Source organism: Polistes fuscatus, unplaced genomic scaffold (assembly GCF_010416935.1).
Source record: "Polistes fuscatus isolate 324 unplaced genomic scaffold, CU_Pfus_HIC Scaffold10, whole genome shotgun sequence".
In the NCBI taxonomy this organism is placed as follows: domain Eukaryota; kingdom Metazoa; phylum Arthropoda; class Insecta; order Hymenoptera; family Vespidae; genus Polistes; species Polistes fuscatus.
Genome location: NW_025112998.1, coordinates 6,324,968 through 6,339,509, shown reverse-complemented (window position 1 = coordinate 6,339,509; position 14,542 = coordinate 6,324,968). Strand labels below are relative to the sequence as shown.

At 30.6% G+C, this 14,542-nt stretch overlaps 4 protein-coding genes across 13 annotated transcripts in view; 2 read left to right on the top strand and 2 right to left on the bottom strand.

Moving 5' to 3' along the window:
* Positions 1–2,896, top strand: part of LOC122526150 (chondroitin sulfate proteoglycan 4) — a 70,272-nt gene extending 67,376 nt beyond the window's left edge. For all 5 annotated transcript variants that reach the window (XM_043649365.1, XM_043649364.1, XM_043649367.1 and 2 more), the window contains one exon: positions 52–2,896. In XM_043649365.1, the coding sequence (XP_043505300.1) occupies positions 52–2,028 (1,977 nt within the window). In that variant the 3' untranslated portion in view covers positions 2,029–2,896. The remainder of the gene's footprint in view (positions 1–51) is intronic.
* A 1,485-nt stretch (positions 2,897–4,381) lies between these two features.
* Positions 4,382–8,594, top strand: LOC122524422 (neutral alpha-glucosidase AB). The gene is made up of 7 exons (XM_043646704.1): positions 4,382–4,516; positions 5,085–5,180; positions 5,288–5,698; positions 5,782–6,123; positions 6,213–6,462; positions 6,556–8,113; positions 8,193–8,594. The coding sequence occupies exons 1-7, from the start codon at positions 4,500–4,502 to the stop codon at positions 8,303–8,305; spliced, it is 2,787 nt and encodes a 928-aa protein (XP_043502639.1). The 5' UTR covers positions 4,382–4,499; the 3' UTR covers positions 8,306–8,594.
* Positions 8,595–8,688: 94 nt separating this feature from the next.
* LOC122524430 (Golgi pH regulator) lies at positions 8,689–11,465 on the bottom strand. 3 transcript variants are annotated; one of them, XM_043646725.1, is made up of 8 exons: positions 10,973–11,465; positions 10,575–10,738; positions 10,395–10,501; positions 9,905–10,315; positions 9,637–9,818; positions 9,366–9,551; positions 9,020–9,085; positions 8,689–8,916 (listed from the first exon to the last, which is right to left on the bottom strand). In XM_043646725.1, the coding sequence occupies exons 1-8, from the start codon at positions 10,979–10,981 to the stop codon at positions 8,716–8,718; spliced, it is 1,326 nt and encodes a 441-aa protein (XP_043502660.1). In that variant the 5' UTR covers positions 10,982–11,465; the 3' UTR covers positions 8,689–8,715. The 3 variants fall into 3 exon arrangements, with proteins under 3 accessions (XP_043502660.1, XP_043502651.1, XP_043502666.1); XM_043646716.1 differs by having other exon boundaries at positions 11,280–11,465; XM_043646731.1 differs by having other exon boundaries at positions 11,223–11,464.
* A 292-nt stretch (positions 11,466–11,757) lies between these two features.
* On the bottom strand, positions 11,758–14,473 carry LOC122524550 (endoplasmic reticulum-Golgi intermediate compartment protein 2). 4 transcript variants are annotated; one of them, XR_006305570.1, is made up of 7 exons: positions 14,011–14,121; positions 13,655–13,822; positions 13,186–13,558; positions 12,839–13,089; positions 12,495–12,755; positions 12,040–12,414; positions 11,758–11,837 (listed from the first exon to the last, which is right to left on the bottom strand). XR_006305570.1 is itself a non-coding variant. In XM_043646869.1 (6 exons), exons 2-6 carry the CDS (start codon positions 13,755–13,757, stop codon positions 12,206–12,208), a joined length of 1,197 nt encoding a protein of 398 aa, XP_043502804.1. In that variant the 5' UTR covers positions 13,758–13,822; positions 14,140–14,473; the 3' UTR covers positions 11,758–12,205. The 4 variants fall into 4 exon arrangements, 3 of the variants coding, with proteins under 3 accessions (XP_043502804.1, XP_043502800.1, XP_043502815.1); XM_043646869.1 differs by lacking the exon at positions 14,011–14,121 and adding an exon at positions 14,140–14,473 and having other exon boundaries at positions 11,758–12,414; XM_043646865.1 differs by having other exon boundaries at positions 11,758–12,414.
* Positions 14,474–14,542: the final 69 nt, after the last annotated feature.

Below are 14,542 nucleotides of genomic sequence, written 5' to 3'. Positions count from 1 at the left end.
ATTTTCCAAACGAATAACATGAAATATTAACCCAATCGAATTTGCTTTTAGGTTTTTCACATAGACATCTCTGTCTCGAGTGGTGGCTTGGATAGATACGTTTCTGCTAAAACTGTCAGAGTCGAAGAAGGTGGTTCTGCTCAAGTTATTATGAACATCAGTGGAATCATAAGTTTCCTTCAAACTAACGCTGGAATCAATAAACCTGCTGTATTGTCAAGACTAGTCAATCAACCGAGTCATGGTCATGTGATGTTGCTCCCCGATCTCAACGTGACCACTTTCACCCAACCCCAAATCGAAGGTGGAAAAATCGCGTATTATCATGATCATTCGGATACATTGGAGGATCGAATATTCTTTTCATTGTATTTGACACCTGGACACGTTTTATTGTGTAATACCAGTATATCGGTTATAATTGAACCAATTAACGACGAACCATTCAAACTCATTACCAACGCACCTTACATCACTGTCGTTCAGAATCAAAATCAAACTATTACGCGGGATAATTTATTAACGGTCGACCCTGATACTCCAGCCGAAGAGATCATTTATGACGTCATATCAGGGCCTACTTTTGGTAGATTATTACTCTTACCTTTCGATCAAAACAGTTCGGAAGTAAAACAAGTGAATAAATTTTCACAACTCGACGTGGATTCTAACAGGTTGGTTTACGAGCACAATGGTCCTTTGCAAGCTGCCTCCTTTTATTTTAGAGTCTGGGATGGTCGTTTCAATCCTACCTACACGGTTTTCAACGTCCACGTTCTGGCGATTCGTTTGAACGTGACGGTACCAAGCCCGGTGAAGTTGCAGCAAGGCTCGAACGTAGCGTCAATATCGGAAGAAAACGTAAAACTCGACACGAATGCGAGACAGGATTTAGTGAGCTACGAAGTGACGAACAATCCGAAGCATGGTGTACTTTATGTGAGGGACGCTGCTGCTACGAATTTTAAACAGACAGACTTATTATCCGAGAGTGTGATGTTTTTACAAACGGACATGACAGTTTCCAATGATAGTTTGGAATTATCAGCTCGTTTAAGCGGTTTCGAACAACAACATATTCGCGTTAAGATCAGGGTGGTCCCCTTGATGATAATGAATCCAATGATAGCATTGATGGGAGAGAAAAATCAGATAACTTTGCAACATATGGACGCAACGCCTTTGGCAAAACTCACCAGTAGCAATCCAGTTTATACCATTATCAGAAAACCTAAGTACGGCAAGATCAAGAGAATCATCAGAAGTTCTTCGACATCGGGAGAAAAAAGGGGAACCCGCGAAAGAGAGATCGGAAGATTTACTCATCAAGAGATTGTGTCTGGTGTAATATATCTTGTCTGTAAAAAAATACCAAGTATGGAATACGAAGGATTAAGTGACAGTTTCGCATTTATACTAGCGGCCTCGATATTTCAGCCGGCAGCTGGTGAATTTGAGATACGCGTTAAATTCGACATGGAAGATTACAACAGTACATTGGCAGGCCCTATGGACCCTATCGGTCACGAGGGTGAAATGGCAATCGCGCCCAACATGAGCAACGATTATTTGCTCATTCTAGGCATGTTGCTTGGTGCTTTTCTCTTAAGTATCGTAGTGATAATTACTATCAGATGTAGACATAATCGATACAAACGTACCGAAGAAGACAAGCCTGAGACAACACCTTCGGTTGGCGTGATGCCTTTACCTAGGCCTCCTGATCATCTGATGCCAACAACGCCGCATCTCAAACGTTTCGCTAACGAACACGGAACGATAACATCCAGCACACCGCTACCAGTTTTACCAAGCATGACTTCAACTTTACCACAATGCAAAGTAATACCTCTGAACCCTCTGGAAAGTATAACAGGTTCAGAAGTAGACGTATCCGCGAGGTATCCTTATGGGGTTGCGGATGGCGACGAATGGAGTAGCTTTGATACTTCGGATCTACCCTGTCAATCGGCCACTACGCAAAGAACCAACAATCCTTTATTGAGGAGAAATCAGTATTGGGTCTAGCAGGAGGAGTTGCCTTCGGGCCGTAAACGAAACAAGCTGTAGCGCTTCCAAATACTCGCTTAGAAGACTGTTTTTGTTACAAAAATGTCGGGATGATTATTCCATATTATTGTCTCAGCGTGCCTAAAAGGAAAGTTACTCGATAATACCGTGTATATACATAATACGACATACATAATACATGATGGATACGTAAAAATGAAGATATTCTCTCTTCTTTTAAATCGATAATTAATATGAGACTTTCCTAACGGCAGTACGAGTATGTATGTATGTAATAGATTGCGTATATAGCTCTAATTACGATAGATACGACGAAACGGACTATATCTCATCTATCTTAGTTCTTGCCTAAGAAAAAAGACCCTATTGTCGTCCGTGATTACATATAATTGTCACTACGAAGGACTCGATGTGCCTAAATGAGAAATCGACTTTTTACCGAAACCTGTTAGTAAACCTAAATACAATTTTGCTAATATATGCCTTCGGTCAAAGGAAAAGTTTCATGCGAAGATCTTCGGCCTTACTTATCGTCGCTACTTTGAATCATCCCCGTCTACCTCGGCCATTATCCGATTTGAACACCGACAAACTTTGTCATTTGTTTCTTTACATCTTCGATGAGACATTTTTAAATGTAATATATAATACATAGAGACATCGATCGTTTGACACAGAAGATTTTATTCGTCGCGGAAGAGAAAGTATACGTAATGTACTTAAAAAAAACTCTGTGTATCAGTTTGGCGAATTGTTGGGATACGAGGGCCAAATTATTATCGAAGACTGACAACTACACCGAGATTTATTAGGATGTTATTGTTCGCAATACCTGTACATAAAAATAAATATACTCTGTGAGAAAGAAAGAGAGAGAGAGAGAGAGAGAGTGAAAGAGAAAGAGAGAAAGAGAGAGAGAGAAAGAGAACAAAAAACGCATGTAAAATATGCATTATCCGTCGTCCATTTTTAAAACTAGACGGACCTATCTGCAGGCTACTTTGAAAGAATTTTGTGAACCCATAAAATTATACGACGTACCTTGGGACATGAGAGAATCTTCGAAATCTCGCGTTATGCACATATCTTTTACACACTGCACTATTTTGTAAATTCAAATTTTTTACTTGCGTTTCATCATTCGAAAAATAGAAAACAATATTTATAATCTTTAAAAGAAATAAATAAATAAATAAATAAATAAATAAATAAATAAATAAATAAATAAATAAATAAATAATAATAATAATAATAATAATAACAATAATAATAATAAATAGAAAAGAAAAGAAATTAATTGAAAATTTGTAAAATTATCAATTAAACGAAGAAATAGAAAAGAAAACAAATTGGTTACTATAATGATGATTTTTCGTAGAAATTCAATACAGATTAGGTCTCTTATCAATTACCACGAATTATTTATGTATCGTACTACGAAAATTATAGTTGATAAATCTGGAATTTATAATGATTTGTAAAATTTAACTGATTATGAGAAGGAAGAATGTTAAATTACGTTCTGTTTACTTACACATAAAAATCTTATCCAGTAAGATAAAGAAAATAATGAATGATATAGAAAGTTAAAGTGAATCTTATGCGTATTTCAGTATTATATTATATAATATCATAAATTTATCAATGTTAATCGGAAATTAAGAAGCTAATATCGTACGTGTTTTTATTCGAAGAATTAAAACATTACGTTGGCAGGCCTTCAGACGAATTTGACGGTGACCTTAATTAAACGACGACTTTGATAATGGACCCTTAGGGATGATTGTACGATTCGTAAGATGCTCTAATGTGAATGTTAATAATAGAAATTAATCATTATCGTAATATGTATTTACGTGGCGAATACTGTTTTCGCTAATTTAATAGCATATACAATAACATCATTTCTATCGAGAATTATCCGATAAGAATAAGAATTTAATGAATATGCTATAATATGTAAATGGAAAACAGTTAGGCTTTTTTACATCCAATAAGTGAACCGATCCGAGTGCCAAACTTCTATATTAATCTTGTAATATATAAATAGTTTATTCATAGAAATGTATTTTCCCTGCTGACTGAATGCATAACTCTTGTAATTCTAATAAAATGAATGTGCGATGTTAATTATTACATGATAGTAAATACGCATATATATATATATATATATATATATATATATATGTATATATATGTGCGTGTAAGTGTTACGTCTCGTTATATGACGTCATTTTACTTGTTTTTTTTTATGATAACGATAAAGAATAGAAAAGAAAAATGTTGGAAAAATTTGATTTATATATATATATATATATATTATATTTGTTTTTATAAAATTAAAACTCATTCGATAAATGCGCCGAAGGAAAGAACAAATGACGCGCCATCTATAAAATCGATTACGTTTCCGAATTCGTATCCAGTTAGATGTAAGGTGGCATGACAGAAGCTCGGTACTTTTCAACATGGCTTCGTTTGTGCGGTGAGTTGATTATTTTTTAGCCATTTAACCTTCACATAAAAGCTTATCGATTCGTCTACGATAAAAGAAAATTTTATTAGATAAATCCATTCAAGATAGGACCATCAAATATCGATTAAATTATTACTTCTATTTAAACGATTTTATTTAACACAATCGGTATAACGTAACAATGATCAAGCTGACGTGTCATTCATATTTATTTCTCGTTATTAATTACTGTATTTTTACATACCGGCTATTTTTAAATTCGACATTTTATATAATAGAAAAAAGGGATATCATTTAATATTATTCGTACATTATCTTTATGCATTCGATAATAATCGATAGTACTAACGTTACTTCTTCGAGCACTCTAATTATGGCGATAATGTCGTAGTTAAGTCTTTTCTTTTTTTTTCTCTTTTTTTTCTTTTTCTTTTTTCCCTTGTTTATTTCTACAAAGGCAAGGATAATACTTCAAAATAAATATGGAAAGTTTCAAATGTTTTCTTTCTTTCTTAAAGTAGATTAAGTTTACAAAATTCATGAGATTACATTAATTTGGAATTATTTCTTATTTCAGACTGGGAATATTTTTTGTGCTAGCACTTTGCCCATTTATTATTAATGCAGTCAATAGAGATGCTTTTAAAACATGCGGACAAAGCAGTTTCTGTCGGTAAATATTAACGTTTAATTTAATCTGTGATCATTTAGTATTATTATAATATATTCTATATATTTTTTCTTTTTATATTTTTATAAATATTTTATTTGTCCTTATAGGCGTTGCAAAAAAGTTGAACCAGGAAAAACACCGTATCAATTAGAACCGAATACAATTGCACACAATGAATCAACGCTAACAGTAGATTTATTTAATAGAGATACCGGTGTATTTTATCTTTTAAAACTTACTGTACTTAAAGATCATACGTTTAGACTTCACATTAATGAAAAAAATCCATTACATCCACGATATGAAGTTGAACATTCTTTGCAAGATCAGCCGCAAACATCGACGGTGGATAGCGTTGAACAAACTGCAGAATACATATCTGTCACCAATGGAGAGAACAAAGCTGTTTTAAATATCAATCCTTTTAGAGTAGATTTATATTATCAAGATGTATTAGTCATTTCAGCTAATGCTCGTGGTCTAATGAGATTTGAGCATCTTCGAAATAAACCAGAAAGGTACATTATATATAAAAAGAATATGTATTATTTAAATCAAAAAAGAGATACGAAAATATAATCTTTCATTGATTTTTTTTTAGCAAATCAGATCAGGAAGATAAAGGAGAAAATATTCAAACTGAAGATAAACAGCAATCGCAACAATTTCCTGGTGACGGTGCTGACAGCGATCCTGGTGCTTGGGAAGAAAATTTTAAAAATCATCATGACTCTAAACCCTATGGACCCGAAGCAGTAGCTTTAGACTTTAGTTTTCCAGGAGCAGAACAAGCTTATGGTATACCTGAACATGCAGATTCTTTTGCTTTAAAATCTACTAAACAACTAGAGCCATATAGGCTATATAATTTAGATGTATTTGAATATGAGGTAAATGAACGAATGTCATTATATGGAGCAATTCCAGTTCTTTATGCGCATGGGTACGTGTAATTATTTTCAGAATTCAAATAGATATATATATATATATATATATATATATACAATACAAACTTAACATTTTATTTTATAGTAAAGACAAAACAACAGGTATCTTTTGGCATAATGCAGCAGAAACATGGATTGATGTTTTATCGAGTGCTGACAATAATGTTGTAGAGAGTTTGGTTAATTTTGTTTCGGGTTCTACAAAGAAATCGCAAGTTGATGTTCACTTTATGTCTGAATCTGGAGTTATTGATGTGTTCTTCATGTTAGGACCTAAACCTTTGGATGTATTTAGACAATTCACTGTTTTAACTGGTACAGCACCCTTACCGCAGGTATACATTATTTATGTATATTAAAATGCAAACGCTAGTTGTTTATATATATGATTTCTATCAAGGTGATTCAAAAACTAATTTACCTTGCAGATGTTTGCATTGGGCTATCATCAATCACGTTGGAATTATAATGATCAAGATGATGTAGCTCAAATTGCCAATGGCTTCGATGAGCACGATGTCCCAATGGATACAATGTGGCTTGATATCGAATATACAGATAATAAAAAATATTTTACATGGGATTCACGTAAATTTCCAAATCCTCTTGAAATGGTTCAAAATTTAACGGATAAAGGGAGAAAATTAGTTGTCATTATTGATCCACACATCAAAAGAGATCCAAATTATTTCTTACATAACGATGCTACTAGTATGGGATATTACATTAAAACTAAAGATGGAAAAGATTATGAAGGTTGGTGCTGGCCAGGGTCATCATCGTATTTAGATTTCTTCGATCCAAAAGTTCGAGAATATTATATTGGTCAATACAGTTTAGATAAATTTCATGGTACTACAAACAATGTACATATCTGGAATGACATGAATGAACCGAGTGTTTTTAATGGTCCAGAAGTAACTTTACCTAAAGATGTTCTACATTATGGCGGTTGGGAACATAGAGATGTTCATAATATCAATGGTCTTCTTTATACACTTTCTACTTATGAAGCTCTTTTTAGAAGATCAGGAGGATCCTTAAGACCTTTCATTTTAACAAGATCTTTCTTTGCTGGATCACAACGTTATGCTGCAATGTGGACTGGTGATAATATGGGAGATTGGGAAAATCTTCGTATAAGTTACCCGATGTGTCTTTCTGCATCTGTTTCTGGCATGTCATTCTGTGGAGCCGATGTTGGTGGATTTTTTAAAAATCCAGACAGAGAACTATTTATCAGATGGAATCAAGCTGGCGCCTGGCTACCTTTCTTCCGTCAACATTCACACATCGAGACTAAAAGACGTGAACCATGGACATTTAATGATGAAACTACACAAATAGTAAGAGAATCATTTAGAGTTAGATATTCCTACTTGCCATTATGGTATACATTGTTTAGAGAACATGAAATAAAAGGCACACCTGTAATACTACCATTATGGGCACATTATCCAACGGAAACACAAACTTATACGATCGACGATCATATACTCGTTGGAGATTCCATTCTTGTACGCCCAGTATTTCAACCTTCTGCTACAGAAGTTAATGTATACTTCCCAGGGGAAGGTAAAGTGACCTGGTATGATATCGATACCATGCAACCATATACGCAAGCTGGATCAAACAATATTCAAGTAACTATTCACAAGATTCCTGTATTCCAAAGAAGTGGTTCCATCATTCCGCGTAAAATGAGAATACGTCGTAGCACAGTTGCAATGAGAAATGATCCATATACTTTAATTGTTATTGCTGATAGTAATGGCAATGCCAGTGGTAATCTGTATATTGATGACGAAAGCAGCTTTGAATATCGTCATGGAAAATACCTTTATCTAAAACTTAATTTTGATGGAACTAAATTAACTTCAACATTTATTGATAAGTTAGCTTCATATGAAACTAAAAGCTGGTTGGAAAGAGTAGATATAGCAAATCCTCCTAAAGGAATTAAATCTGCTCAGCTTGTATCGCGCAGTAAGTATTAAAATATAGATTGAATTCACATTAAAAAGTTAAAGAGAAAAATAATTATAATTTCTTCATTTTATTACAGGTTCAAGAACAATAACATTAGAAACTAAATATAATCCCAATAACAATGTACTAACATTGCGTAAGCCAGGTGTAAATATGAGCGAAGAGTGGACTATTGAATTAATTCGTTAAACCAATGGTTATTCTCATATCAAATCAGAAATTATACAGCAAAATCAATTTTTTCATGGTAATATCAATCCTTCAGCCATCTGTGATCCAGAAAGTAATGTATGTTAAAGTAAATACAAATGCAATTTAGTTGTTATAATAGAAAAAATGCATTTGTTACCTGAACAAATTTTTGTGTGTGACATAACACTATGCAATCAAGCAGCATAAATTAATATTATGTATGTGGTATCTTTCTTTGTATCGCATGCATGAAGTTTTTTAGAAAAATAAATAAATGTTAATGAAATAACGTGAACTATTATTTAATGAAAAATATAACAATTTATGTACAATTGAAGATTTCTTTTTTTATGAAATGCAAAATTCCAATATAAATTATATTTAGTTCACAAAAATCATTTATTTAGTTATGTTCGTTCCGTCGGTGCTTGCTTATGAGCTAGATACAAAAACACTATAGATGATAGCGCAGATACCAAAAAAATGACATCAAACCATCTGTGATAGAAATTAAACTGAAGTTCACCCAAAACTTGTGTTATAATTATTCTGTATTCAGCAGGCATATTCATGCGCATAAGTAATACAGAGGACACAAAATACATTCCCTAGAATAGAGGAAAATAATATTACATAAACTGCCTTTGCATTGCAACAAAACAATTGTAAGAAAAAGTCATATAAAGAAACAAAAAAAAAAACAAATCTTACCATTATTTGTGCAAGTATAAGTACAATAATATTTGAGGATTTGCTGCTTGATATAGCATAGAAGAACTGAAATATGAACATGAAATTACATTTGTGGTAAGCATTTTTTTGTTATGAAGACTGATAATAAAAAATTAGTCGTATATCAAAATTTGTAAATCATGTTCTTCACTTTTACTCAAATAATATACAATTTTGCATATATCAGTCAATCAGTTAAACGTGAAAATCAAATGATACTACAATAAGGAACTAATACTCTTAAAAATATATAAATAAAGAGATTGATTGACATAAATTGATTGAATAACTGTACATATTATTATTTGTGAAATTTATATCGTACCTTTGTAAGAGTTAACAACAATCCACGGATGGAAGTCAAAACGATGCATCCAACTAAATAGAATGATATATGCTGTGACCAAAATGTAACATCTATATCAAAACCCATCCAATGAACAGCAATTTCAATTCCTCTGGTAACAGGATCTTTTTTACCAACGCGATCAAAGACTATATTAATTGTGGACTGCAAAACGAAATGTAATTTAATATTTCATCGTTTTTATCAAATATTATTGTTTGTAATTTTGTTGATGTTAAAGTATACTAACTATAAATATTTTCCAAATGCAATATATTGAAAAAAAGTAGCCAAGGAAATTGAAATATTTTCCTTGCCACGTAGCTGCCCATTCTAAACGTTCTCTAGCATTTTGAATATCGTGTGCTTCTAGAAATAATTGTCTACATAATTCTTCTAATGCTATAACTTCTATTTGTAATTGTTTTATAGCTGAAAATTAACACAGTAAATATTAAATGTTAATAATCATATGTGTTATTTGATTTGTTATTATAAAATGTTAATACAATACACACTTTCTTGATTCCCTTTTGTACCACCTAAAGGACCTAACATTCCCCAAAGTCGTGAACGAGCTTCGCTTTGCCCAACCACTTCACCTTTTTTAGCAAGTGCTATCCTTTTTTTCTTAGCTATGATCATATCCATTGTTTGTAACAATCGTTTTTCTATAGCTTGTACGTCAGCGTAAGACACAGGCCGCATAAAATAGGCCATAGAGGAATATGGATAATTTACAGCACCAAAACCAGATAAAAGTGCCATAACAGTAACTCCTATAACGCCTATTCGGCTTACACCTTGCTCTATTGATAACAATCCTTTCTTTGGACTCAATATTGGAAAAGGGTCACCAATTTTCCAAAATAAGTAGAGGTAAAAAAGATATACTATGATTGTAAGTGGCCTTATCCAATTCAGTCTTACTATACACACCAAAAATTAAATAGATATTAATTAAAGAAAATATAAATAACATAAGTGTATAGGGAAAAAAGTACATACCAAATCTAATGTTACTAATAATAAAATATGCTATATAAAATGGTATAAGAACTATTACCATAAATAAAAGCATATATAGCCCAACATTCCAATGAAAATATCTAGAACTGATGAAAAACAATTATGTTTAACAATGCTTTTCTTTTTTACTTATTTGAACATTTATTAACATTTTCTTACCTTGAGTCAAGAACCCGAATTATTTCAAAAATTATAAGTTCAAACATAGTACATGATAAGGAAAATGTTGTAGAAAATATTAACTGTACTAATCTGTGGTGTACTTCATAATCACGAAATAATTTTTTTACAAAAAATATCCATCCTCCCAAGAAAAATATTACCTGCAATATAAGCAATCAAAATAATTGGATGTGATACGCATATAATAATAATCAAGATTTTGACAAAATGAATGTTTGAATTACACAAAAATTTATTGAATCATAAAAGAAAATACGAAAAAGTCATGCAATAGTATATTTATTGTAATAATATACTTGTCATTACAATGAAAAATATATGAAATATAAATGTAAGATTACTTTAATATGATTAAATAACACTTATCAACGTACAATATTCATAGATATTTACACGGTTCAAAAGTATTTTGAAAAAAAGATAGAAGTAGACGTGAGACCAAATGTAACATATAAATGTCTTCATATTTAAATATATATTCATATTTCAATAAATATTTTTTAAATTGTTTAATAATAAATTGTTGTTTCTATAATTCGTAGCATAAAACTTTTAGGAAATGAATAATTCAACTTTCAAAATAAAAGAATGTGTTGACTGATTACTACATATATGCAACTTAACCCTCTTTTTTCATAATGCAATGTCAATGGTTCATTAGAACTATAAATGGGTTTCCACCTGTGTAATAAGGATCACAAAAGTATCCTCCAAAAAACCCATGTTTTAATAATATAAAGTACACTTTGCATTGCAAAGTAACAGCTCCTTATTCCTGCTACTTTTAATTTGACAGGACGCAGATAATACGTCCACTGCTCACATGCAGGCGTGGCAACCGGTTGTAAACTTAAATATCGAAAATAATCGTTTTAATCGACGGACTCGATTTATCGATTATGTACATTTCAAATGAATAGTAGCAATATTGCTCTAAAGAAAATAGACAATTTTTCTCCAGACAATATGTTTACAATGGTATTCAAATATTTTAAAGGAAAAAATTGCTCTATTGCAAAAGAGCTGCAACTGCATCTCTAATTCGTTCTATCATAACAACAAGTGTAGCTTTCTCAGTTGCTTATATATATATATATAATAGAATAAAATGATCAAATTCAAAATTAAATTACATGTGGGAAAAATTATATGCATTAAATTATTTATATTAGATCTATATTTCAAATATTTTTCTTTATGCACAATAATACTTTGACACATTCACGATCGGTGTGGTTCCTGCAAGATGTTTAGTTGAATACAGTATATAATAATAACTTGAAATATACAAAATATTCTTAAATTAAAAAATAATACTACAATTAACCAAGTTTCACGAACAAATACAATAAAAATAAATACTTTAATAATTAAACAAAATTGAAAAAATATATTAATAATTAAAATTGAATATTTAATTGTGTAGGATAACATTACTAACATTGAGCTACATATTTTGAAATGACGTAGAACTGGTCTTGAATGTGTTAATTATATTACAATATTTACTAGATTCAACAAATATGTTAGGTATCTAGCGAAAATTATTGTAAAATCAATGCAGCATATTAATGGTTAACGTTAATGGTTAACGTCAATGGTTAAAATCAATTTATATAACTGTTCTTCTGAGGTTTTAACATAATATCAATATTATCGGGTGCTGAAACTTGAAGTAAATTTATAGTTTGCGGACTTTCGTAATTTCTTGCGATAGAGTAAACAGATGCTCTTTGATTATTTATATCAGGCTCATGTTGGAAAAATTTGCAAGACATGATATACCAAAAACTTTGTATAATATTTTTTATCAAACCTGTAAATGTTTTCAACATTTATAAAGTCTAATTATTTTGTATTAAATAATACGCAGATTTATAATATACACATACTTACCACTCGTAACAAATATACCTCCAACTGTGGCACATAATTTTACTAAAAATTGTGTTATGGTATCACGTTGGTGAGTAATTTTTATTTTCAAAGCGCTCATATCATATTTAAAAAATATGCCAGGTATTCCATGAGATCCTTTTAAATGATCGATAGGTCTTTGATGATCTTTTACGCTATATTGATATGTTTTAAATGTATTTAACAAAGTTCTTATATCAGTGGGAACTACTTCCACAAAATACTGATATAGCAACATATCTAAAAAATAAATTAAATATTAATAATTACAAATAAATTAAGTAATTTAATTTATAATATTAGTAAATTAAATTTTAATTTACTATTGTCAGCAATTTTTTCATCTCCTTCAAGAGGATGTACAATACCAGGACTAGGCCCTCCAAAAGAAAACTTATTAATTCTATGAGTAAAATTGTAATCTCTACTAGTCATAAATGCAGAAATATGTATGTGATCTCTCGGAAGAGGTAAAGATTTCCCAGCAGTTATGTGAAAATTTCCAGCTACTTTATTTGCATTTATACTACCATGAATACGACATGCATCTGGCATATATGATGGCTCGTGAGTTCTAAATACAATAATTTGACATATTAAATTAATCTATATGGTTGATTATTGCACAAAGTAAAGTATACTACATAATCGCTTAAAAAGATATGTAAACCTTTTTGGCATTTCGCTGCGCAATGTAATTTGATTAGATTTCCAAAGTAATTCATGGATCGCATGATACTCTTCTCTTAAATATGAATTCATATATTTCAAAGCTTCAAAATGTGATCTTTGCTCTGGACTCAACTCCCACCAAGTATCTTCTTCTTCTAAAGTATCAAAACCTACTAAATTCTGATTCGTAGAATCTAAAATATCTGCTCCGATACGACCACATGGCATTGCCACAGTTATATCAATATTAATTTTCAATTTTGCATCAAAATCTGTATCTGGTTCAAATTTGAATTGTAATCTACTGTCAAGGAAATAACTTGTTTCTGCTATTATTAAATAAGCTATAATACAAAATGTAAAAATAGAAACTGAAACATAGATGAAAAGAAATACACATACAATATTAAACATTTTTTATCTCGTAACTTATATATTTTAAACTTACATTATTTAAATGTACTTACAAGTCCCACCAACTGCAGTTTTATCTACATATGGTTCAGGTACTTTAGGAAATGCATCAAGTTCTTTCACAGTTTTAATGTTAACGTGCCTTCTCCTCAACATTTTTTTATATAATTAAATAAAACAAAATTTATACAAGTTTCTTCCAACAATCTATTAATTGTAACCTGCAATATAGACATTACATTTATTTTTCATATATTATTATATCTTATATTTCATTATGGATTGTTTTATATATTTCTATTGTATATTTTGGAAAATTAAATAAGACCTATTTTCGCATATTGTTTTTAAATGATATAAATATTTTTAAGAAACATAAATATATCAAAGAAAAAATGTACGTTCGTACGTTATTTATTTTAGGTTAGTGCCACAAAGGACATGACTGTTATTTAATTGGATATCATACAAAATTAATCCAAATACGAATAATATCAATTGATCCGTTTAATATAATATTTGTTATTATATAAATTACTTTTCAATAGAAAATTCATTCAGAATCGTAGCAATTATTATATATATATATAAAAATGAAAAACTTGAATCGTGTTTCGTTGCATAGACAGGTTTTTTAAATTTTTACATATGTAAATATTTAAAACCAGAAATATTCGTGGATTCTCATATGCAATCACACGAAAAAATCAAATACATTTTTTGCGTATTATGAAAAATGCGATGTATTGTGTAATGGATAGTGTAGAAGATCCGGTTGAGTTTAATACAAATTAATTTCGTTCTTTTTAGGTTACGTTGGTTTGATTATTACTGAACAACTTAGCAAATGTATGATATAAAAACAACATTAATTATTACTAAATTTGAAATTTAATCAATTTTTTAATTTATAAAATATTAAAATTTATTTATTCAAATAA